Raw genomic sequence first — 26,061 nt, 5'->3', positions numbered from 1 at the left:
AGATAATTTCAAAGATAGATAAATAGATAAGTCAAATTCCAACCCATTTAAACCGCTATCCAACTTTACGCCCGAGGCTAACCGTGAAAAGGCTCTGGACATGCACATCCGTGCAGTTCAAAAAGATATCATGAACGCTTACAATAAATCATGCAACAGCAAATCGAAGCCAAATCTAACGCCGGCTGAGCAGCGCAGCCTCTCTGACCTTCGGGACCGCAGCGACATAGTCATTAAAAAAGCTGATAAAGGTGGTGCAATCGTAGTAATTGACAAAGAAAATTACATTAACGAAGGCATCCGGCAATTATCGTGCGCATCGTTCTACAAACTCCTCGAGGCTGACCCTACAGAGGAAATTACGGCTCATATTATCTGCAGTCTAAGAAATTTAAAAGCAAGTAAAAAGATAGATTCCACCCTATACGAGTATCTACTCCCCAAAGACCCCGCAGCGGGCAGGTTCTATATGCTCCCTAAAATTCATAAACCTGGAAATCCAGGGTGCCCAATAGTTTTATGCAACGGTACAGCTACCGAGAACATTTCAAGCTTTGTTGACCACCTTCTTAAAGATATACCTCCTAAGCTACCATCCTACATTAAGGACACCAATCACTTTCTTCAAGTTTTAAGTGAATGTCAGCCTCCTTGTTCCAGTTTGCTAGTCACGCTAGACGTTTCCTCGCTATATACTAACATCCCCCACGAAGATGGCATTGCTGCAGCTGAAAGGGCATTTTCAAAATATTCTGATACCGCATACAATCCTTGTGACCTATGCACGTTTCTCAACCTTATTCTGAAAAATAACAACTTCGAATTTGACGGTAAGCACTACTTGCAAGTTCATGGCACGGCTATGGGTACAAAAATGGCACCAAACTGTGCAAATATTTTTATAGGAGCTCTAGAGGAGGAATTTCTGTCTAAGCGCCTAAAGAAGCCCACGCTTTACAAGCGGTTCCTCGACGACATCTTCATGGTGTGGCCACACTCAGAAGATGACCTAATCACATTTATCAGCGACGTTAACAAAGCACATCCGGCCATCAAGTTCACGCATTCTTATTCCCCTCTAACTGTTAACTTTCTCGATGTCCAAGTAAAGTTAACCAACGGGGTCTTGTTCACAAACCTGTTCCGTAAACCTACGGACTCTCAACAGTATCTAGCATTTAACAGTTGTCACCCGCGTCATACTAAACTTGCCATCCCTTACAGCCAAGCACTTCGATGCAGGCGTATCTGTTCCAGTGACGATGACTTGGACAGAAATCTAGCTCAACCTAGGGAAACATTCATGGTCGTCAATTTCCACCTAGCCTAGTTGACAACGCTCTATGCAAAGCCCGCAAAGCAGATCGCAAAGCCCTGTTCCAAGACAACAAACGCGTGGTAGATAACGGTTCCGTAAACCTCATCTTAACATTTAGCAGCAATATTCCAAGCGTTTACAATATGCTAAACCGTCACCATAGTATCCTTCTCCAATCGGAGCGCATGGGACAAATTTTTCCTCAGCCACCGCGGGTAACCCACAGGCGCGCGCGCAACCTGCACGATAATCTTGTTAGCTCTAAGGTTAGCAAAGCAGCGCATCCAGGGAACGGCTGTCACCCATGCGATTTTCGCAGGTGTCAAATATGCAAATTAATGCAAAGCACCCATGTACTTAGAAGTACTAATTCCAATTTTTTCGTCAAAATTAATGGTGACTTCGACTGTAATTCATCTAACGTCATTTGTGCCATTCAGTGCGGCATGTGCCAAGCACAATACGTTGGTCAGACTAAAACATTATTTCGGATCAGGTTCAACAACCACCGATCTGACGTTACAAAAAAGCCAAACCTCCCGGTCTCTCGCCATTTCAAGCAACCAGGTCATTCACTAAATAATGTGTCACTTTTTATTCTCCAGTCAAATTTTAGCTCAGATCGGTGCAGGGAACAACGCGAATCTTATCTCATTTACAAATTCCAATCAACCATTAACGAAGATCTGGGAGCACTTTCAACGGTAAGAAATCTGGCCGCCTAGATGAGCTACACATTCTTCCTTTTCGTTTCCTTTCTGTTTTTCTTTTCTTTTTTTTTTTCAGCGCTCATCCTGCCCGGAATTTTCCCCAAAGCAGACAGTGACCCACGGCGAATGACATCACCACCCGGACTTGACCTTCTGGAATATTCCCGAAGCTGACTCATTGACAAACGCCTGTAGCGTGCCCGTACCGACTATGACGTCATGTACCAAACCTATTTAAGTAATGTGTAACCAGCTACGCATCTTTTGTCCTGACGAAGACAGTGCCACTGTCGAAACGTCGACCCCTTGCCCATTTTACTTTTTAACGTCTCCCTATGTAATTAACTAGTGTTTGTAAACTTCCCTAAAATCTGTTTCCGGGTCTTTTTTTGAACTTGAATATATATATATATATAAGCAGGAAAAATCAGAAGACGACAAAGAGCTTACAGGAAAACACAAAGGGGAGTTTATTAACACATATGGGGATAGGGGACGACGTTTCGGCAGTCAGCGCTGCCTTCGACGGGACTGGGGTTTGGTGACAAGAACAAGCTTTATATATGGGAGAGGGTTATGTACAAGGGAAAGAGAGCAGCGCATGCGCTTTTGTCATGACTAACACCGGTTGGTGACTAAGTGAAAGGGGAATGGCCGGGTCTGTGCAGCAGGACCTTGAGGAAATACCAGTGAGCCTGAAAAAGAGACAAAAGAGCGTATGTATTGTGCTGGATTAGGAATGCAGGTTGCGAATAGTAGAAAGGATTCCTGGATCTTCGTTTATCTGACACCGGAATTTATGAATGAGATAAGATTCGCGCTGTTCCCTGAGCCGTTGGGAAGGAAAGCCTGACTGCAGGATGAAAATAGATATATTGGTGATTGAGTGTCCTGGTTTACTGAAATGGCGCGACACTGGCAGATTAGGTTTCTTCGCGACGTCAGATTTGTGGTTATTGAATCGCGTTCTAAATGACGTCGCTGTCTGTCCGATATATTGGGCGTTGCATTCATTGCATTGAAGAAGATAGACAGCATTAGAAGAATTACAGTTAAAGTCGCCATTAATGTTGACCCGATAATTAGAATTGGTACTTTCTGCAGAGTTAGCGGCTTGCATTGATTTACAAATTTGGCATCTACTTGCATTACAAGGGTGGCAGCCAATGTTATTTTCTGGAAGTTTGTTAATTTTGGCATTTACTAGTCTGTCTTGGATGTTCCGCGCCCGGCGATAACTTACGCGCGGTGGCTGTGAGAATATTTCCTTCATGCGATCAGATTGTGAAAGAATTGTGTAGTGGCGGTTGAGTATCCGGCTAATGTTAGGAACGCTGCCATTGAATGTGACAGTGAGATTTACTGCAGAGTTTCCATTGGTTCGAGGAGATCTTTGGAGCACTTGTTGGCGATCTGTGGATCTTGCCCTGGCTATAGCGTCTTTCACAAGTTTGTCCGGGTATTCACGATCAATGAAGGTTTGTTCTAGTCGTTGGAGATGGTTGTCTAGTTCGGCATCGTTAGTGCATATTCTGCGGTAGCGCAATGCCTGACTATAAGGTATGGCTAACTTAGTATGTCTTGGATGGCAACTGCGGAACGATAAGTACTGCTGAGCATCTGTAGGCTTCCGGTATAAGTTGGTTGAGATACTGCCGTTTTGTAACTTGACTTCCACATCCAAGAAGGTAACAGTGGAGGCGGAGTAGTGGGAGGTAAATTGAATGTTAGGGTGAATTTGGTTGAACCGGTTGATGAACGTGAGAAGGTCGCTTTCAGAATGAGGCCATATGATAAAAATATCATCTAAAAATCTCTTGTACACAAGTGGTTTCAATACGGAACATTCGAGAAATGTTTCCTCCAGGGATGCCATGAAGATATTTGCATAGTTGGGGGCCATTCTCGTGCCCATAGCTGTTCCGTTAACTTGCAGATAATGCTTGTTATCAAATTCAAAGTTATTGGAGGTCAAAATAAGTGTTAGCAGTTCGGCGAGGACAGTCGGATCATACGGCTGGTCAGGTTGATTTTCGTATGCTGAAACGGCCGCTGCTATACCATCTGCGTGGGGAATATTAGTGTAAAGGGACGTGACGTCTAACGTTGCCAAGAGACAGCTTGAGGGAACGGTTACTTGCGATACAGTTTGAAGGAAATGGTTGGTGTCTTTGACGTAGGAAGGTAATTTAGGGGGGATAGATTTAAGAACGTGATCGACGAAGGACGATATATTTTCAGTAGCGGTACCGTTACTGGACACAATTGGTCTTCCGGGATTGCTTGGTTTATGTATCTTAGGGAGCATGTAAAATCGTCCTGGTTTAGGGTCTTTAGGAAGTAAGTATTCGTAGAGCGCATCGCCAATTTTCTTAGTGGCCTTTAACCGTTTTAGTGTTTTACATATATCTGCGGCAATTTCATTGGTGGGGTCGGATTCGAGAGGTTCGTAAAAGTCTCCACAATTAAGTTGACGGAGTCCTTCCGCCACATAAGCTTGCTTATCCATTACGACTATGGCACCTCCTTTATCAGCCTGTTTGATGATGATACCTTCGTTGCTTTCTAGCGCGGACAAGCTTTGCTGTTCTGCTTTCGTAAGATTGTGCCGGAATTTCCGATTGGTTGAGTTTGCATAAGTACTGAGAATATCTTTTTGAACAGCTTTGATATACCTATCAAGACTTTTATCTCGGTTCGGGTTGGTAGTAAAATCGGATTTTACGCCCAAAGGATTTAGATTTGATTGCGGTTTGTCGTAGAAGTATTCTGTAAGGCGTAGTCGCCGCGCAAAGTTTTCAAGATCCAGATGTAGCTGATATTCATCGATTTTACTGTTATTGGGACAAAACGATAATCCCTTCTCCAGAAGAGAGATTTCCGCGGGTGTAAGGTCACGAGAAGAAAGGTTCACTACGCTACATTTGGTTAGTGTGGGGATGTCGGGGGCAAAGTTGCTGTCTAACGGGGTATCTGGACGTTGTTGTGAAGTATTGCTACGGGCTTCGGGATTAGGGGGTGCCGAATCTGTGGAAGTATTATGAGTTGGAGGGCACTCGATTTTATCTCTAAATAATTTATTTTGCTTTCTGAGCTTCAGGTGGATGTTTTTCTTTTGGAGGAATTTGTCTAACTCTGATCTATGAGAATGTGACAACGGGGTAGTGCTGTTAATGGCGTCGGCGTCTTCGGATAGAGACTTGATAGTATCTTGGCAGTGAGAAATTAGAATTTTAGTTAGGTCTAAAGATGGCTTTGTTAAGAATGGACAGCCATTGCACATTGCGTTCATGGTTCAGGGGGAAAGTTGATGTTTTGTGGATTTCTAGTCCACGCGGAATCCTGTCGTTTTCATGATAAGTAGCCAAAGTATCACGATGGGAGGTGTAGCGTGCAACTTTATCCGCGATTTTTCTGAGTTTAAAGAACGCCTCAGTGCTACTGCTGACAATTTGTGGGGAGTGAATTGGTACTGACTCACCGGCTAGCCAATCCTGCTGCCTGGATCGTGACGATTTCTCGGCACGTGTGCTTTTGTGTCGAAGCTGCAGCCTCCTGGAGTGCCGGCCATATGGGGTCCGGCGTTCCAGTACTTGCTGTACGTGTGGGTAGCCGACGGAGCAGCCGGGGTACCAGGGACTGCAGTCGGTGGGCGATCTGGGCGACTCCTTCGAAACTGGGGTGGAGGCCGTCAGCTGCAAGGACTCTGGTGGGGGGCTGTCGGTGGAAACCATGGTCCAGGAAATACAGGTCACGGGTACTTCGGCACAGGGTCATCAGTCGTTGGTTGAACGCAAACGCCCGGGCATTGCACTGGAATTCGCGTCGCCTGTCAAGATAAGGACGACGGCGGTTGTAGGATCTGGGTATGTGACGGAAGGACTCCGTCAACTTAATTGTGGAGACTTTTACAAATCTCTCGAATCCGACCCCACCAATGAAATTGCCGCAGATATATGTAAAACACTAAAACGGTTAAAGGCCACTAAGAAAATTGGCGATGCGCTCTACGAATACTTACTTCCTAAAGACCCTAAACCAGGACGATTTTACATGCTCCCTCAGATACATAAACCAAGCAATCCCGGAAGACCAATTGTGTCCAGTAACGGTACCGCTACAGAAAATATATCGTCCTTCGTCGATCACGTTCTTAAATCTATCCCCCCTAAATTACCTTCCTACGTCAAAGACACCAACCATTTCCTTCAAAGTGTATCGCAAGTAACCGTTCCCTCAAGCTGTCTCTTGGCAACGTTAGACGTCACGTCCCTTTACACTAATATTCCCCACGCAGATGGTATAGCAGCGGCCCTTTTCAGCATACAAAAATCAACCTGACCAGCCGTATGATCCGACTGTCCTCGCCGAACTGCTAACACTTATTTTGACCTCCAATAACTTTGAATTTGATAACAAGCATTATCTGCAAGTTAACGGGACAGCTATGGGCACGAGAATGGCCCCCAACTATGCAAATATCTTCATGGCATCCCTGGAGGAAACATTTCTCGAATGTTCCGTATTGAAACCACTTGTATACAAGAGATTTTGAGATGATATTTTTATCATATGGCCTCATTTTGAAAGCGACCTTCTCACGTTCATCAACCGGTTCAACCAAATTCACCCTAACATTCAATTTACCTCCCACTACTCCGCCTCCACTGTTACCTTCTTGGATGTGGAAGTCAAGTTACAAAACGGCAGTATCTCAACCAACCTATACCGGAAGCCTACAGATGCTCAGCAGTACTTATCGTTCCGCAGTTGCCATCCAACACATACTAAGTTAGCCATACCTTATAGTCAGGCATTACGCTACCGCAGAATATGCACTAACGATGCCGAACTAGACAACCTTCTCCAACGACTAGAACAAACCTTCATTGATCGTGAATACCCGGACAAACTTGTGAAAGACGCTATAGCCAGGGCAAGATCCACAGATCGCCAACAATTGCTCCAAAGATCTCCTCGAACCAATGGAAATTCTGCAGTAAATCTCACTGTCACATTCAATGGCAGCGTTACTAACATTAGCCGGATACTCAACCGCCACTACACAATTCTTTCACAATCTGATCGGATGAAGGAAATATTCTCACAGCCACCGCGCGTAAGTTATCGCCGGGCGCGGAACACCCAAGACAGACTAGTAAATGCCAAAATTAACAAACTTCCAGAAAATAACATTGGCTGCCATCCTTGTAATGCAAGTAGATGCTAAATTTGTAAATCAATGCAAGCCGCTAACTCTGCAGAAAGTACCAATTCTAATTATCGGGTCAACATTAATGGCGACTTTAACTGTAATTCTTCCAATGTTGTCTATCTTCTTCAATGCAATGAATGCAACGCCCAATATATCGGACAGACAGCTACGTCATTTAGAACGCGATTCAATAACCACAAATCTGACGTCGCGAAGAAACCTAATCTGCCAGTGTCGCGCCATTTCAGTAAACCAGGACACTCAATCACCAATATATCTATTTTCATCCTGCAGTCAGGCTTTCCTTTCCCAACGGCTCAGGGAACAGCGCGAATCTTATCTCATTCATAAATTCCAGTGTCAGATAAACGAAGATCCAGGAATCCTTTCTACTATTCGCAACCTGCATTCCTAATCCAGCACAATACATACGCTCTTTTGTCTCTTTTTCAGGCTCACTGGTATTTCCTCAAGGTCCTGCTGCACAGACCCGGCCATTCCCCTTTCACTTAGTCACCAACCTGTGTTAGTCATGACAAAAGCGCATGCACTGCTCTCTTTCCCTTGTACATAACCCTCTCCCATATATAAAGCTTGTTCTTGTCACCAAACCCCAGTCCCGTCGAAGGCAGCGCTGACTGCGGAAACGTCGTCCCCTATCCCTATATGTGTTAATAAACTCCCCTTTGTGTTTTCCTGTAAGCTCTTTGTCGTCTTCTGATTTTTTCTGCTTATTTCATTCTCGTGGTCAACCGCCCTCCTAAGCTTCTAATCTATTTCTACGATGACCACCGACAGAGGAGGACCGAAGATGCCCATCAGGAAGTATCCTTTTTATGCTCCTGTGATAGCTGTACTTGGTGACTCACAAACTAAATATCTCCGTTTCCACTTCGATCCCAGATCCCGTACTGCCCCGACAATGTTCGTGTCCAAGAGCGAAGGCCGAATTGCAGACTTCGAAGAAGAGGTGGACCAGCTGCCCGCAAGTGTTCGTGTCGTGGTGTTGCACTGTGGGACGAATGACATGCCGGACACCGATCCCGACATGGCCATCCGTCGCTATGTGCAGCTCATCGACCACATTCGCTCTCGGGGAAACATCGAACTTGTGGTATGTACGCTCATCTTACCCAGATCCTACAACCGCCGTCGTCCTTATCTTGACAGGCGACGCGAATTCCAGTGCAATCCCCGGGCGTTTGCGTTCAACCAACGACTGATGACCCTGTGCCGAAGTGCCCGTGACCTGTATTTCCTGGACCATGGTTTCCACCGACAGCCCCCCACCAGAGTCCTTGCAGCTGACGGCCTCCACCCCAGTTTCGAAGGAGTCGCCCAGATCGCCCACCGACTGCAGTCCCTGGTACCCCGGCTGCTCCGTCGGCTACCCACACGTACAGCAAGTACTGGAACGCCGGACCCCATATGGCCGGCACTCCAGGAGGCTGCAGCTTCGACACAAAAGCACACGTGCCGAGAAATCGTCACGATCCAGGCAGCAGGATTGGCTAGCCGGTGAGTCAGTACCAATTCACTCCCCACAAATTGTCAGCAGTAGCACTGAGGCGTTCTTTAAACTCAGAAAAATCGCGGATAAAGTTGCACGCTACACCTCCCATCGTGATACTTTGGCTACTTATCATGAAAACGACAGGGTTCCGCGTGGACTAGAAATCCACAAAACATCAACCTTCCCCCTGAACCATGAACGCAATGTGCAATGGCTGTCCATTCTTAACAAAGCCATCTTTAGACCTAACTAAAATTCTAATTTCTCACTGCCAAGATACTATCAAGTCTCTATCCGAAGACGCCGACGCCATTAACAGCACTACCCCGTTGTCACATTCTCATAGATCAGAGTTAGACAAATTCCTCCAAAAGAAAAACATCCACCTGAAGCTCAGAAAGCAAAATAAATTATTTAGAGATAAAATCGAGTGCCCTCCAACTCATAATACTTCCACAGATTCGGCACCCCCTAATCCCGAAGCCCGTAGCAATACTTCACAACAACGTCCAGATACCCCGTTAGACAGCAACTTTGCCCCCGACATCCCCACACTAACCAAATGTAGCGTAGTGAACCTTTCTTCTCGTGACCTTACACCCGCGGAAATCTCTCTTCTAGAGAAGGGATTATCGTTTTGTCCCAATAACAGTAAAATCGATGAATATCACCTACATCTGGATCTTGACAACTTTGCGCGGCGACTACGCCTTACGGAATACTTCTACGACAAACCGCAATCAAATCTAAATCCTTCCGGCGTAAAATCCGATTTTACTCCCAACCCGAACCGAGATAAAAGTCTTGATATGTATATCAAAGCTGTTCAAAAAGATATTCTCAGTACTTATGCAAACTCAACCAATCGGAAATTCCGGCACAATCTTACGAAAGCAGAACAGCAAAGCTTGTCCGCGCTACAAAGCAACGAAGGTATCATCATCAAACAGGCTGATAAAGGAGGTGCCATAGTCGTAATGGATAAGCAAGCTTATGTGGCGGAAGGACTCCGTCAACTTAATTGTGGAGACTTTTACAAACCTCTCGAATCCGACCCCACCAATGAAATTGCCGCAGATATATGTAAAACACTAAAACGGTTAAAGGCCACTAAGAAAATTGGCGATGCGCTCTACGAATACTTACTTCCTAAAGACCTTAAACCAGGAAGATTTTACATGCTCCCTAAGATACATAAACCAAGCAATCCCGGAAGACCAATTGTGTCCAGTAACGGTACCGCTACAGAAAATATATCGTCCTTCGTCGATCACGTTCTTAAATCTATACCCCCTAAATTACCTTCCTACGTCAAAGACACCAACCATTTCCTTCAAACTGTATCGCAAGTAACCCTTCCCTCAAGCTGTCTCTTGGCAACGTTAGACGTCACGTCCCTTTACACTAATATTCCCCACGCAGATGGTCTAGCAGCGGCCGTTTCAGCATACAAAAATCAACCTGACGAGCCGTATGATCCGACTGTCCTCGCCGAACTGCTAACACTTATTTTGACCTCCAATAACTTTGAATTTTATAACAAGCATTATCTGCAAGTTAACAGGACAGCTATGGGCACGAGAATGGCCCCAAACTATGCAAATATCTTCATGGCATCCCAGGAGGAAACATTTCTCGAATGTTCCGTATTGAAACCACTTGTATACAAGAGATTTTGAGATGATATTTTTATCATATGGCCTCATTCTGAAAGCGACCTTCTCACGTTCATCAACCGGTTCAACCAAATTCACCCTAACATTCAATTTACCTCCCACTACTCCGCCTCCACTGTTACCTTCTTGGGTGTGGAAGTCAAGTTACAAAACGGCAGTATCTCAACCAACTTATACCGGAAGCCTACAGATGCTCAGCAGTACTTATCGTTCCGCAGTTGCCATCCAAGACATACTAAGTTAGCCATACCTTATAGTCAGGCATTGCGCTACCGCAGAATATGCACTAACGATGCCGAACTAGTCAACCATCTCCAACGACTAGAACAAACCTTCATTGATCGTGAATACCCGGACAAACTTGTGAAAGACGCTATAGCCAGGGCAAGATCCACAGATCGCCAACAATTGCTCCAAAGATCTCCTTGAACCAATGGAAATTCTGCAGTAAATCTCACTGTCACATTCAATGGCAGCGTTACTAATATTAGCCGGATACTCAACCGCCACTACACAATTCTTTCACAATCTGATCGGATGAAGGAAATATTCTCACAGCCACCACGCGTAAGTTATCGCCGGGCGCGGAACATCCAAGACAGACTAGTAAATGCCAAAATTAACAAACTTCCAGAAAATAACATTGGCTGTCACCCTTGTAATGCAAGTAGATGCCAAATTTGTAAATCAATGCAAGCCGCTAACTCTGCAGAAAGTACCAATTCTAATTATCGGGTCAACATTAATGGCGACTTTAACTGTAATTCTTCCAATGTTGTCTATCTTCTTCAATGCAATGAATGCAACGCCCAATATATAGGACAGACAGCTACGTCATTTAGAACGCGATTCAATAACCACAAATCTGACGTCGCGAAAAAACCTAATCTGCCAGCGTCGCGCCATTTCAGTAAACCAGGACACTCAATCACCAATATATCTATTTTCATCCTGCAGTCAGGCTTTCCTTCCCAACGGCTCAGGGAACAGCGCGAATCTTATCTCATTCATAAATTCCAGTGTCAGATAAACGAAGATCCAGGAATCCTTTCTACTATTCGCAACCTGCATTCCTAATCCAGCACAATACATACGCTCTTTGGTCTCTTTTTCAGGCTCACTGGTATTTCCTCAAGGTCCTGCTGCACAGACCTGGCCATTCCCCTTTCACTTAGTCACCAACCGGTGTTAGTCATGACAAAAGCGCATGCACTGCTCTCTTTCCCTTGTACATAACGCTCTCCCATATATAAAGATTGTTCTTGTCACCAAACCCCAGTCCCGTCGAAGGCAGCGCTGACTGCCGAAACGTCGTCCCCTATCCCTATATGTGTTAATAAACTCCCCTTTGTGTTTTCCTGTAAGCTCTTTGTCGTCTTCTGATTTTTCCTGCTTATATATAGAAAAGGTAAAGAAGGGATTCAGAAGCCTTGAGGGAGAGTTTAAAATATTTTTAAAACTCTCCCTCAAGGCTTCTGAATCCCTTCTTTGCCTTTTCTGTTCTTATATACTTACGTGTCCATCCGTACTCCCTGAATCATCAGCATATATATATAAATGAAGAAAAATAGTATACGCTCTTTGGCTGCACGTTGAACATATGTTTATAAGTCCCAAACGTCGCCACACCAGCATTGGACAGCTGTTTCGGCCTTATTGGACCTTGATCAGCAATGCGTAGGTGGGCGACGCATGAGCGAGTGGCGTCGGAAGGTCACGTGGAACGTGATGTCCTCCCGTCAGGGTGAGTGACTCACCTCTGAAAGCCCAGTGCGAAGCCAGTAAAGTATTAAATGAAGAAAAATAGTATACGCTCTTTGGCTGCACGTTGAACATATGTTTATAAGTCCCAAACGCCGCCACACCAGCATTGGACAGCTGTTTCGGCCTTATTGGGCCTTCATCAGCAATGCGTAGGTGGGCGACGCTTGAGCGACTGGCGTCGGAAGGTCGCGTGGAACGTGATGTCCTCCCGTCAGGGTGAGTGACTCCCCTCTGAAAGCCCAGTGCGAAGCCAGTAAAGTATTAAATGAAGAAAAATAGTATACGCTCTTTGGCTGCACGTTGAACATATGTTTATAAGCGTCGCCCACCTACGCATTGCTGATGAAGGCCCAATAAGGCCGAAACAGCTGTCCAATGCTGGTCCAAACCCCAGTCCACCAAACCCCAGTCCCGTCGAAGGCAGCGCTGACTGTCGAAACGTCGTCCCCTATCCCTATATGTGTTAATAAACTCCCCTTTGTGTTTTCCTGTAAGCTCTTTGTCGTCTTCTGATTTTTCCTGCTTATTTCATTCTCGTGGTCAACCGCCCTCCTAAGCTTCTAATATCTCTCTCTCTCTCTATATATATATATATATAGATACTCATTGGACGATGCGACAGCACCAGAGGACACGTGTTTCGCCGTGTTTGCGGCTCGTCGGCCCTGGGTAGCTGCGCATCGTTCGGGATTGGCAAACCAGGGGTCACTCAGCGAGCGATATACACCGATAGCGATATATATACAGCGATATATATATATATATATATATATATATATATATATATAATGAGGGGAAGAAAGCCATTAAAGAAACAAGTAAATGACACTAGACGTGTATGAAATTCAAAATTAAAGATTAAGACGGCTTCTATGGCTGCAAAGAGAGAAACAGATACTCATGGACCGATGCGACAGCACAAGAGGTCACGTGTTTCGCCGTGTTTGCGACTCAGCAGCCCTGAGTGGCTGCGCATCGTTCGGAATTGGCAAACCTGGGTTCGCTCAGCGAGCGATATACACCTGGGAGGGTGACTGAGTACTCCCTCAGTGCGAGCCACTCAATTATAATGAGGAAAAAAAAGCCTTAAAGAAACAAGTAAATGACTCTAGACGTGTTTGAAATTCAAAATTAAAGATTAAGAGGGACACTAGTGTCCTCTGGCGCTGTCGCATCGTTCTATGAGTATCTGTTTCTCTGCGTGCAGCCATAGAAGCCGTCTTGATCTTTAATTTCGAATTTCGAACTTGTGTCAAACTTTCAAAAGTGTCATTTACTAGTTTTTTTAATGGCTTTCCCCCCTCTTTATAATTCACTGGCTTGCACTGTGGCATTGAGGAGTGCTCAGTTACCCTCCCAGGTGTATATCGCTCGCTGAGTGACCCCTGGTTTGCCAATCCCGAACGATGCGCAGCTACCCAGGGCCGACGAGCCGCAAACACGGCAAAACACGTGTCCTCTGGTGCTGTCGCATCGTTCAATGAGTATCTGTTTCTCTACGTGCAGCCATAGAAGCCATTTTTATCTGTAAGTTTGAATTTCAAACACGTCTAGCATCATTTACTTATTTTTTTAATGGCTTTCCCCCTCTTTATAATTCACTGGCTTGCACTGTGGCATTGAGGAGTGCTCAGTCACCCTCCCAGGTGTATATCGCTGGCTGAGTGACCCCTGGTTTGCCAATCCCGAACGATGCGCAGCTACCCAGGGCCGACGAGGCGCAAACACGGCGAAACACGTGTCCTCTGGTGCTGTCGCATCGTTCAATGAGTATCTGTTTCTCTACGTGCAGCCATAGAAGCCATTTTTATCTGTAAGTTTGAATTTCAAACACGTCTAGCATCATTTACTTTTTTTTTAATGGCTTTCCCCCCTCTTATATATATATATATATATATATATATAATGTTTACAATTTGATCGTGCACTCCCAGCCAAGGACAGCTGTTTCGCTCTACTTGGAGCTCGTCAGCCTAGCGTAGGGAAGTGACACGATCTTGGGTCGGCACAACAGTGCGTCTCGGCGAGACGTCAATGTTCCACGGTGATGACGCCACCTGTGGAGGCCGCAGTGCAAGCCAGCAAGTACATATAAAAAGTAAAAAAATAGCCGAAGCTCTGTAGCTGCACGTTGAGCATATGTTTACAATTTGATCGTGCACTCCCAGCCAAGGACAGCTGTTTCGCTCTACTTGGAGCTCGTCAGCCTAGCGTAGGGAAGTGACACGATCTTGGGTCGGCACAACAGTGCGTCTCGGCGAGACGTCAATGTTCCACGGTGATGACGCCACCTGTGGAGGCCGCAGTGCAAGCCAGCAAGTACATATAAAAAGTAAAAAAATAGCCGAAGCTCTGTAGCTGCACGTTGACGAGCACGGCTGCCGAGCTCCAAGTAGAGCGAAACAGCTGTCCTTTGCTGGGAGTGCACGATCAAATTGTAAACATATGCTCAACGTGCAGCTACAGAGCTTCGGCTATTTTTTTACTTTTTATATGTACTTGCTGGCTTGCACTGCGGCCTCCACAGGTGGCGTCATCACCGTGGAACATTGACGTCTCGCTGAGACGCACTGTTGTGCCGACCCAAGATCGTGTCACTTCCCTACGCTAGGCTGACGAGCTCCAAGTAGAGCGAAACAGCTGTCCTTGGCTGGGAGTGCACGATCAAATTGTAAACATATGCTCAACGTGCAGCTACAGAGCTTCGGATATTTTTTTACTTTTTATATGTACTTGCTGGCTTGCACTGCGGCCTCCACAGGTGGCGTCATCACCGTGGAACATTGACGTCTCGCCGAGACGCACTGTTGTGCCGACCCAAGATCGTGTCACTTCCCTACGCTAAGATGACGAGCTCCAAGTAGAGTGAAACAGCTGTCCTTGGCTGGGAGTGCACGATCAAATTGTAAACATATGCTCAACGTGCAGCTACAGAGCTTCGGCTATTTTTTTACTTTTTATATGTACTTGCTGGCTTGCACTGCGGCCTCCACAGGTGGCGTCATCACCGTGGAACATTGACGTCTCGCCGAGACGCACTGTTGTGCCGACCCAAGATCGTGTCACTTCCCTACGCTAGGCTGACGAGCTCCAAGTAGAGCGAAACAGCTGTCCTTGGCTGGGAGTGCACGATCAAATTGTAAACATATGCTCAACGTGCAGCTACAGAGCTTCGGCTATTTTTTTACTTTTTATATGTACTTGCTGGCTTGCACTGCGGCCTCCACAGGTGGCGTCATCACCGTGGAACATTGACGTCTCGCCGAGACGCACTGTTGTGCCGACCCAAGATCGTGTCACTTCCCTACGCTAGGCTGACGAGCTCCAAGTAGAGCGAAACAGCTGTCCTTGGCTGGGAGTGCACGATCAAATTGTAAACATATGCTCAACGTGCAGCTACAGAGCTTCGGCTATTTTTTTACTTTTTATGTGTACTTGCTGGCTTGCACTGCGGCCTCCACAGGTGGCGTCATCACCGTGGAACATTGACGTCTCGCCGAGACGCACTGTTGTGCCGACCCAAGATCGTGTCACTTCCCTACGCTAAGCTGACGAGCTCCAAGTAGAGCGAAACAGCTGTCCTTGGCTGGGAGTGCACGATCAAATTGTAAACATATGCTCAACGTGCAGCTACAGAGCTTCGGCTATTTTTTTACTTTTTATATGTACTTGCTGGCTTGCACTGCGGCCTCCACAGGTGGCGTCATCACCGTGGAACATTGACGTCTCGCCGAGACGCACTGTTGTGCCGACCCAAGATCGTGTCACTTCCCTACGCTAGGCTGACGAGCTCCAAGTAGAGCGAAACAGCTGTCCTTGGCTGGGAGTGCACGATCAAATTGTAAACATATGCTCAACGTGCAGCTACAGAGCTTCGGCTATTTTTTTACTTTTTATATGTACTTGCTGGCTTGCACTGCGGCCTCCACAGGTGGCGTCATCACCGTGGAACATTGACGTCTCGCCGAGACGCACTGTTGTGCCGACCCAAGATCGTGTCACTTCCCTACGCTAGGCTGACGAGCTCCAAGTAGAGCGAAACAGCTGTCCTTGGCTGGGAGTGCACGATCAAATTGTAAACATATGCTCAACGTGCAGCTACAGAGCTTCGGCTATTTTTTTACTTTATATATATATATATATATATATTGTAGTGAAGATAACGACACGTCAGATGACGACGATGACTCGCGCCACTCCCGCGCGGCTGTCTGAATAAACCTATTCCTACGGTCACGCCTACCTGCGCTCTTCCGCTCTACATATTTGGTGGAGGTGCGGGGCAGGGCGTCAGCATCACGGTGATCTACAAGTCTGGGCCAACCTTAAAGACCCCTGTGGACGCCTTGGCCGATGGGTGCTCAAGTTACAGCCGTACGACATCACCGGGCTTCCGTCTTCCGAGGGGGGGCAATGTAGTGAAGATAACGACACGTCAGATGACGACGATGACTCGCGCCACTCCCGCGCGGCTGTCTGAATAAACCTATTCCTACGGTCACGCCTACCTGCGCTCTTCCGCTCTACAATATATATGTGCAGTGTCTACTTTTCATGCATGTACCATTAGCATCGTTTCTGGGTGTGTGACTTCGCAGAAATTGAACAAAACCCAGGAGCATGACATCACGACTTTTTCTTTACAACACCGCACGCGCACGGTTTTCGTGCAGGAAAAAACAGGTTTCACGAGTCGGACTTTCATGGTGACGCCAGTTCAGGCGGAGTTACCTTTGTGCAGTGACCTTTGTGAAGTTACCTTGGAGCAGGCTAGATGGTGATTACCGTGCTGCTAAACGAGCACAATCTTGAAAATAACGAAAAAGAGAACGTGTCCTGTCGTCCCTCCTCTGTTCCTTTCTCGGGTTCCGTTTTTTCACTATGTACCAGCTGGCCTGCACCCTTGTCCTTTTGCCATTACTTGAAAATAATGTTCTGTATGACCAGAAGAATATGACTTACAGTATAGTGCACACATTTTTCTGATTACAACGCTCAGTAGCGTTGCTGACACGGTCACGAAAGGTAGGAAGAACATGTTTTTCGAGTGGAAGTCGAAGTTGATTTCTGCATCATGGTAAAATTTAAGCTACGCCGTTTGTGCGCATGTGTAGGAAACAGGCCTCATCTGGCTGTACATCCCATTGACACGCCTGCATTTCCCGTTTCTTATCCTCCTAGACCGAGTCAATGAATTGCAGTATGGTGCTAAATTTTCTTTGACAGGTAGATACTTGTATGTCGATATCATTGCAACAATAGTACTAAAAAGGGTATAATTCCACTTATCCCCTTATTGCATACAGAGGTTCGATTGTTTGCTGGTAGGCAGAATAATATACCTTGTTTATGATTTCCTTATGAGTTAGTGACATTATCAGTCACACCATACCTTATCAATCACTCTCATCCTCAGCTCATCTTAAACTGTATCAGTTAGCCCTTGACTACCAACCATCAGTCGATGTGTTCCCATCGTTTCATCAATGATACCAACAATCTTGCAACAATCCACAATTGCCTTATACAATAACCAGTCTTATGCCAGAACAGCTCCCCTCTGTGGATCGAGAAATATAAATCTTATCACTTGATACCGTCTTATCGGCAACCAATATCAACGGGTGTGTCGCTATCAGTCAGCAGCGAACCCCATGAGCCTCAGCATTTCACCCATTAGCACGTATTACTATCGTTGTCGGTAAACTAACTCTCATCATGAATTATCTCTGATAGATCCATGCGAAGTATCTCACCCTGATAAGCCGTTTTTCTGGAGTATATCTACATGAGACAGATCATGAAGAGACTCGAACTCCCTCGAACCCCCCCACTTGTCGGGCTCTTATCAATCTACTCATTTCAGTATCTAGGAGTGATAAGGATTGAAGGTTCGCGATAACGATGAGAACTTCTTGGTCATCCCTACATAATTGACAGATAACGACCGACAATATGAGTGGATAATTGAGTGAGCGGTAGGGCATCATAAGGTACGGTGGACTGATAAGCAAATAATAAACAAGGTCCCATAGTCTGATCTGTCTGTTTTAGTACAGTAACCAAACTGTACTAAGACGTTCCGGTTAGCACGTGTCTCAAGCTGCTTTCATAGCAGCTGTTTGCTTGAGCCTCCTACCATCTCGTTGGTAAAAGACACTATTATTAACAAAGCAATTATCACTGCAGCTTATCAGTAGCTCATTGCGAGACACCGGCAGTTATCTCCATTATTCAGTTCATGTTAGTCGCCTATCCGTTATCGGTTGATGCTTATTGGGGAACAGGTTTTCCTGGTAGGTTTCCTGCCAATGACAGCGTAATACCTTATAGATGATTTCATTGTCACCAAGTGAAATTATCAATCTGCCAGCTTTTATCAGTTGTGCTCACAAAGTGGACCATTATGTTCAGGCCAGGTTATATGTCACCAGGTCAACAACTGCTATAAAGTTATTTTTGTTCGTTTGTCTTTTGTTAAAAGCCGTGACCAGTGAGCCCTCGACAGTCGGCACGTCCCTATTATGACACCTACACCACCTATAACCATGTCAGATGTTATCTTTTGTGGCTAATTATCAATCCTCATGAGTCGATAGCTCGTAATCAGTCACCAGAAAAAAAAAAAAAGAACGGGTCACTCTCTATCAATTAATCAACGGCGATTTACATGGACCCCAGGAGCGTTTCACCTCTTATCGGTCAGTATCATTGTCAATAAAACTAGGGCTCGTCAGGATTTATGACTGGTGACTGGTGATTTATGACTGACACTTATCGCGAAGCCGTGCAAAGTTTCTAACATCGATTATCTGCAGTTTGTGAGTCCATCTGTGTGCGGATTCTCATCAATAGCTGACCAGTCGATAAATTCAATAATGAGGTATGAATTTCATTTCGAGTGCTTAAAAACACCATGACTCAGATGACACCATGATGACATCTGGATTAAGTGAGATGGCACGCGAGCTAATTTCCATCGCCGAGAAAACATGTAGATCTCCCAAGGTGACGTACTTTCTACATCGGTGATCTGATTCCTTGTGACGAAATAGCCAATGGCCTAAACATTTCCCGCAAAAAAATCGTGTGAAGCCACACAACACTTACATGGCTAACTATAGAGAATGTTAGTCGCGAGAAAACGAATTAGACACAGAAGTGGATACAAACCTGCAAGAGACAGCAGCAGCAGCCTATGAGGGTACTCTGACATCGCAGTGGTCGGACGAGCCTGATCACAACCCTACCCTGGGTGTCAACCACGAACATTTGAAAGCACCGGTTGTCTGGGACCCAGTACCGAGTGCAACAGCCGCTTGCTGGAAAAGACCGTACAATGCAGAAACGCTCACCTGACAGAAAGCTTTAGGCAACACTGTCAAATTTTAGCTCAGATTTGACATGGCTTCTATTTTGATGTAATCACCGACTGAAATAAGAGTTTTTATCAATGTGGTGCTGAGTACGACCACACGGGCTATATTAGCACGCTGCATATCACCTTATAAATATGTGTTGAGTAGATGGGGGTGAGTCCATCTCAACTGAGACTAGGTGGTTCTGACATCATTAGTGATTTTTATTTTAAAAAATGTATATATTGTAGCCTGACTCAGATAGGGAATGGGACAGCAAGTATCTTTGCTCTAGTTTCTGCAGTTCCTCAGAAAAAAAAAAAAAAATCCGGAAGAATATGGCAGGTCAAACGTACTTTCAGCCACAGCGATTTTGGCATGCAGCGTCGTTCCAACGAACACGTTCACGGCTTCGAATTTTTTTGCTCGCACTGGCACCTCTGCTGGCTTCTAGTGCGTGGGTTTAGTTCCGGCGGGAGTTTTGTTAGTTTGCAGCTAAAATACGCAAAGTCGGCGGCGATGACAAAAATCGCTCGCATTCTTGCGCCTATTGTGGCACTTGTGTTCATGCCTGTGAAACGAACAACGTATCGCCATGTAGCAGAGACTGAGCTACATAATTTGGTATCAAATTTAGATGTGTACGCCAGGTTGTAGTCAGCATGGAGGAGTCTGCCACACGTGACATTTAAAAAATGTGGTTTTTGAGCGCCCATATAAAAAAAAAACTTCGATTTTTTTTCAAACTTAGTAGCCACTTTTTTCCGTATGTGATATTTGAGTGCACAAAAAAACGAACGTATTTTCCTTGCACAGTAAAAGCTAGAGCGCACCAAAGTTTCTGTGTCGCACTGTTGTGCGTGTAACGACCATGAAAGCGCTGCGAGATGTTCACTGGTAGATATTCTCGTTTTTCTTGAGACAGCCACCCGTTAGTCTACCAAACTAGTCTGACAAAAAATTCTGTGTCCGTCGGCAAGTACTTTGGCGTGGCAGAAGTCGCCGCAGCTACTAATGAATGACCAGGAGCGTAACAAGATTAGCGCCACCCGCACTGCAGCTGTATCCGGCTTCAGATACAAAACCCAAATTAGTCATTGCGACTTGCGAGAGCGAGTGGTTCCTCTGCCTGTTGCCAGCATTAATTCCATTGATAACAGTTGTGTTTTGGCACCGTTTCCACTCGCCGTTGCTTTGCCGTTTGTCTCTTCGCCATGAACATGAGGTTCAGTAAAGACTGTGTCTACTGCGCGAACTACATAAACAGGCACAGACAGAAGGTACATTTTCAAAAGAACTTCGCCCGTGTGTTTTCGCTGGACGATGCGCTGTTGAGAAACGTCCTGAGGCCTGAACAGTATTGTAAAGTGCGCAGGTCGGATTATCTTTGCCACAACTGCTAATGCAATCAATCATATCTGAATAAATAGTGACCCATCTTTACTGGCGTGGCCTCGAGAACTGGATGTAACCATAGAATTTTTCTGCACGTACAGCACAGTGACACACACACTCGGTCTACATTTCGCTATAGTGTCAGTAAAAGTGTGGGTTATAGAGCCTGCGAAATAACTAGTGAATATGAGAGCAAGGGAGCCTTGCACAACTTTGTTTTATTGCCGGCTACTCCCAAGGTCCGTCCGACCTGCTCAACGTCCCAGCACGGGCCGTCCTTCAAGAGTGCCCCGTGCCACAGCAAACCTCCCCGCGTGCTGTGCCTCATGTGATGTTTGGGTTTCCGGGCCACCGTTATAACTCGCACCTCAAGTTCGTTAGTATGCCGGCAGAGGCATCTAACGTATTACCCGAAGATGAGGCCGAGCCGTTGCACAGGATTTTCCAGGTTCACTGGCCTTGAACCTCAAAGCTGCAGTTAGTCTGAAGAAAACAGTATAACATCTCACAAACACAATGCACACCCAACCGACGAAGGAATCCCAGCAAAAACCGAAATCGAAGCTGCCCCACCCACACATCTGTTCCAGGGGAACGCCACACATCTGTAAAATTGCAAAAATACGTCTACACAACCCATATTACTCCCAAGTTTGGTTACGAAGACGCGAGAGTGCGTCCGCGAGAGCATGCACCTTTCGTTTTCGATTCCTTAGGGTGTGCTTCTGGGCTGACTACAGGGAGTTGGAGCACCATTTGCGAAGTTCCATGTCAGCCTCAGACAGAAAGGGTACGGCGTCCTGGTACGCTCGGGCAGCGTCGTGCTCAGAAGCTGCACCCAAAATTGCGTCGTCTACCTAAAAGGTATGGCGTAACCGGCGAGCCGAATCCGTGTATTTGCTTGGAACGGCAATGAAATAGTGGCAAAGCGTTGCAGCAAGTAGAAACGGACTGAACGAGGTTCCGAATGGTACTCGGGTCATGCGCCATACCTGAAGCGTCGGATACGGTGTATCCGGAGACGGAAGACGCTCTATCCAAAGATATCACAAGGCGTCGCGATCTTCCGGATGAACGAGAACATCATATACGCCTTAGGAATGTCAGCGGTGAGTGCGACGGGACAAGCGCGAAATAACACAAGTTGCAGAAGCAGGTCTGTGTTCAAGTTATGTCCAGTGCGTAGAACTTGGTTGAGGAAGAGCTGATCATCGACGTGTGAAGACGGGTTAAAAGGAAAGCGTAGCTTGGTTGTGACCACTTCATGGCGTATTACGGTATGGTGTGGGATTGTACGTCTGGGCTGTGGGACGACGGAGGTACCCTTTCAGCGTGTCCCTCGTCGAAGTACTCTGAGATGGTGTCGTGGTATAGCTTGTAGAGTTCAGCGTCATCGATCGCGAAACCAGGACCTGGGCAAGCAGGATTGCTTCCGCGATGCCAGGATTGGCGGCTAACGCAACGTAATGGCTGTCCCTGATAAGGAGATGCACTTGATAGCGACAGCCTACATTCTCTATAAAATTTTCGAACAGCTCTATGGCGGGACGACTAGCAGCGGCGACGGGATGTTCGGACGAGATGCCGGTGGCGTCTAGTCTCCACATTTCGGACGGACCCCAGGTTTACTGCTCGGCAGGGCACAGGCAGCCGACATCGTGGTGATGACGGATGTGCGTTCGGGCGCTGCCACATGATTCGAACCGTGGAGAATCTATCCGAAGCTTGTGTTAACTGCGGCAAGGCCATATCCCAAACAGCAAATATTGCCCGTTACCGGAGATCAATAAACGTCAGAGCCGATGTGCACAGAGGTTTGGACGTTACCCCTAACCCTTATAGGGAGAGCATCGGCGGGATCTAATCCAAGGGCTTGAAGATCGGCGGTAACCAAAACATCTAGGGAGGTGTCAGCCAGGGAGGATAGTTCCGGTACCTCGACAGCTTCGATGGTAATTGCGTCGCCGCCATACTTGCTGGTGAGCTGTAACGCCTCACTTATCATCTCAAAATAAAGTTATTGTCGTTCTTCAATCTGGGCAATATATGTATTTGCTATAACCTGTGCTGTAACTCCGCAGCGGCCATGTATCCAGAGAACATTGATGACATCACATGAGAGGCGCTGTGCAGGCACTGAGCATGGCTAGGCGGGTGAAAGCGCCTGCTCGTTTGTGGCAGCCAAGGTCTTGTAGAAAATCAGGAAGTGGTGGGTTCCGAATCCTACCAACGGTTGTGTTGACAAAGTTTTCCCCTGGATTTCCCGGTAGACTTCAGAGACGGATGTTGGCCCAGGACGCACAGCAACCCCACTGTCGCCCGCTATCCTCTCTCTCTCCGTCCATGTCTGTACACCACTCATAACATCAGCTGCATCGTGGCGCGAACATGGAATCAAGAGGAGCCACGTAGTGGAGAGTTTTAGCATATAGCAAGCGGTCTAGGGGAACAGTTACGATAAATTCGTGATATCAGATACTTCAGAGGAACCAGGCTTGGCTTTTTCATGTTTTCGGAATGGTCATCGCACAGACCCTTCCAATCAAACTAAATCTCCTCTAATCATTCCAATCTTTCTAAATGCTGCTACTGAACCGCTGAACTGAAAGAAACCTCTCCAAGCAGTCTGACGCGACGGGGACACCGAAGCTCCAACAATACCTGAAAGAACTGTTATCGCATTTAAAAAAACGTCGTTAGCTGCAACTACATAACAACGTCCGGAGGCATATGTCACGTAACTTAGGACCACCTCAATCATCCGTGATCTTCAAATTAAGCCGCATCGATATTACCATACCATCTATTTTTCTTTTTAATTCCGTGTTAGCGGCGCGAAGCAACTGTGGCTATGAGCGGCGTGCAGATGTGGACAGATGGAGCGAGGACAGCAGGAAGGACTGGGGGACGGGGACTAGTATGCGTCCTGGGCCGACTTCAGCGGGAACTGTGCCGACATTCGCCTGGAAAGTCTTCGGAAAACTCTGGGAAAACCTCAGACAGCACAGCCGGTGGCAGGATTCGAACCCGTGTCACCTCCCAGTCTCGGCGTGGAAAGCGATCATCCTAACCACTATGCCACTTGAGCTGGTATTTGGCGGTCTCAGGAGGACCTTGTCGGCCAGAAGATTGGTTCCGAAAAAAAACGTCTAGCAAGCGGTTAATGAGTACCTACGCACCTTCTTAGGCTTCAACTTCACTAAAAGGAGCAGCTTAGCACCTTCAGGTAAACAACTTCTCTGCTGGAATACACGCGCTTCCCAAACAATGATAATGCTTTGTTTCTCAGAGTATTAGTTCCCATTCTGCTACTAATTTAATGAATTCTAATCCAATCTCATAATTTAAAGCTACTTATTGAACCACTATCATATAACGGTGAACCCAACACAGATGAATGAAGTCTTACATTGCCCAGAATGGAAATCCCCGATTTTCGGGTACGACGGCGACCTGCGGTGTTTTCTTATACTGAGGTGAGGGTTCGATGACAAGAATGTGGTGTTGATCCACAAAACACTACTGCTCCCTCTTCTAGCAAGGAAAACTTACATTCAGCCATATAGTACACGTTCTGACTCTGGTTGTTGTAGGCGACGTATTTGTTCTGTGTCTCGAAGTCGATGAGCACTGAAATATGTTAAAAAGAAAGTTGCCGAATTACCAACATCAAGTGTTTCAGACATTGAATCGTATTAATGGACATGGTTAAAGTTCATGCAGTTTTCTCTGCTATAACAACGACGAACGTAGTGGCCCTGCGACGACAAGGATACAAAGTAATCATTCGCGCAAGTGTCCTCCGCAAAAGCTTGTCATGCGCCTGTGCACTCACAGCACACTGGTTCAGCTTGTTTCTTTACTTGCTCGAAGGACAGTGACCTCAAATAGTTGGCTTGTTCTATTGCTCAAAACGCTGATTCGCATGAAGAGGAATTACACGCAACACATTCGCATGTATCATCTTTGAATTGGATAATGCAGTCTCCAGTTTCGTTCCCGCATAACCACCAAAAGCGTTAACCTGATTCAAAAATTAGAATGCAACGCGGTATACGGTTTATAGCATATCGTCAACTATCCATAAAGTTGAGAGTGGTAGCTCTGGAATGTGATACTAATCTGCGGAGCTACTGCTCTCACGTGCATTCCATGCAGAGCCATATATTGCGCTCCCTTTACAGCATCTGAATTCAGACCTCCATGAAGTATGAAATGAAATCAAACTGTATTTTACTGTGCCTACGAGCAGATATCAGCCTTGGTGGTGGTGTGTGAGAATGGGCGAACGAGTAAGCAATTCCCGAACGAACAGGAGCTGGAGGCTCCTCGGCCGTCAAGCCCGAAAATTGAGAACTCAATGTCCAAAGAATTTACGGTCGCGCTGCACGATGCCGGAGGTGCGACCACTTCGCCGTCCGCTGAAGGACGCTACATGTACACAAGGGGAAGCAGTTAACATTCAATGAAGTATACAGGGAAATCACGAACAGTGGTATTAGAAAGGTCAATATGCGGGAAAGGACTCGTGTAGCAAACGGTCATACAAGGCAGGGGAGGAGATTGTTTGCAAAACTGAAGGATTAAATAGAGCACTATACTACGAATAGTTCTTGAGGACACTCGATGGTCAGTAAAACATTCCACGAACGTACTTATAGAAACACAATATGTCACGCTTTTGCCTAGTAACCTACATTGTAGAGGAATATAACTGGTTCAATGTGTCGTCAGAATCGAAGTAGTGTGAGCGATTAATGTAACGATCTCAGTATATTCTCACAAAATGTCGCCGCGCCCGTTCTATATTATCACCAATTGAGTTCGAAGTAGTATTCCAGGAGAGGGATGCGAATTCCAACTTGGTTCCATTGCATTCCATTCATTTGCTCATATCCCTTACAAAGGTGGATCGGACCCCTGTCGATTCAGGACAGCGAATAATGGTACAATAAAACCAAGGAACACCGCGCTACAACGTAAACAAAGAATCGGTGCACAAACAAACAAACAAACAACAGTAACAACAAACAAACAAAAAAGAAACAATAGAGTACGAGATAGAAGGAGTAGCTTCTACAATAGATTACCACGTAACCGTCGCTATAGTTC

General features: G+C 46.1%; 1 protein-coding gene across 1 annotated transcript in view; it reads right to left on the bottom strand.

The window, feature by feature from the left end:
- The window catches only part of LOC135383031 (phospholipid scramblase 2-like), an 82,719-nt gene that overhangs the window by 51,922 nt on the left and 4,736 nt on the right, over window positions 1–26,061 (bottom strand). The window contains exons 3-4 of the mRNA XM_064612664.1: window positions 24,502–24,579; window positions 19,370–19,518 (exon numbers count right to left, since the gene is read on the bottom strand). Coding sequence (XP_064468734.1) covers window positions 19,370–19,518; window positions 24,502–24,579 — 227 coding nt within the window. The remainder of the gene's footprint in view (window positions 1–19,369; window positions 19,519–24,501; window positions 24,580–26,061) is intronic.

This window comes from Ornithodoros turicata, chromosome 2 (genome assembly GCF_037126465.1).
Source record: "Ornithodoros turicata isolate Travis chromosome 2, ASM3712646v1, whole genome shotgun sequence".
Taxonomy (NCBI): domain Eukaryota; kingdom Metazoa; phylum Arthropoda; class Arachnida; order Ixodida; family Argasidae; genus Ornithodoros; species Ornithodoros turicata.
Note: the sequence above shows the minus strand (reverse complement) of the source record. Positions and strands in the feature narration are given on the sequence as shown.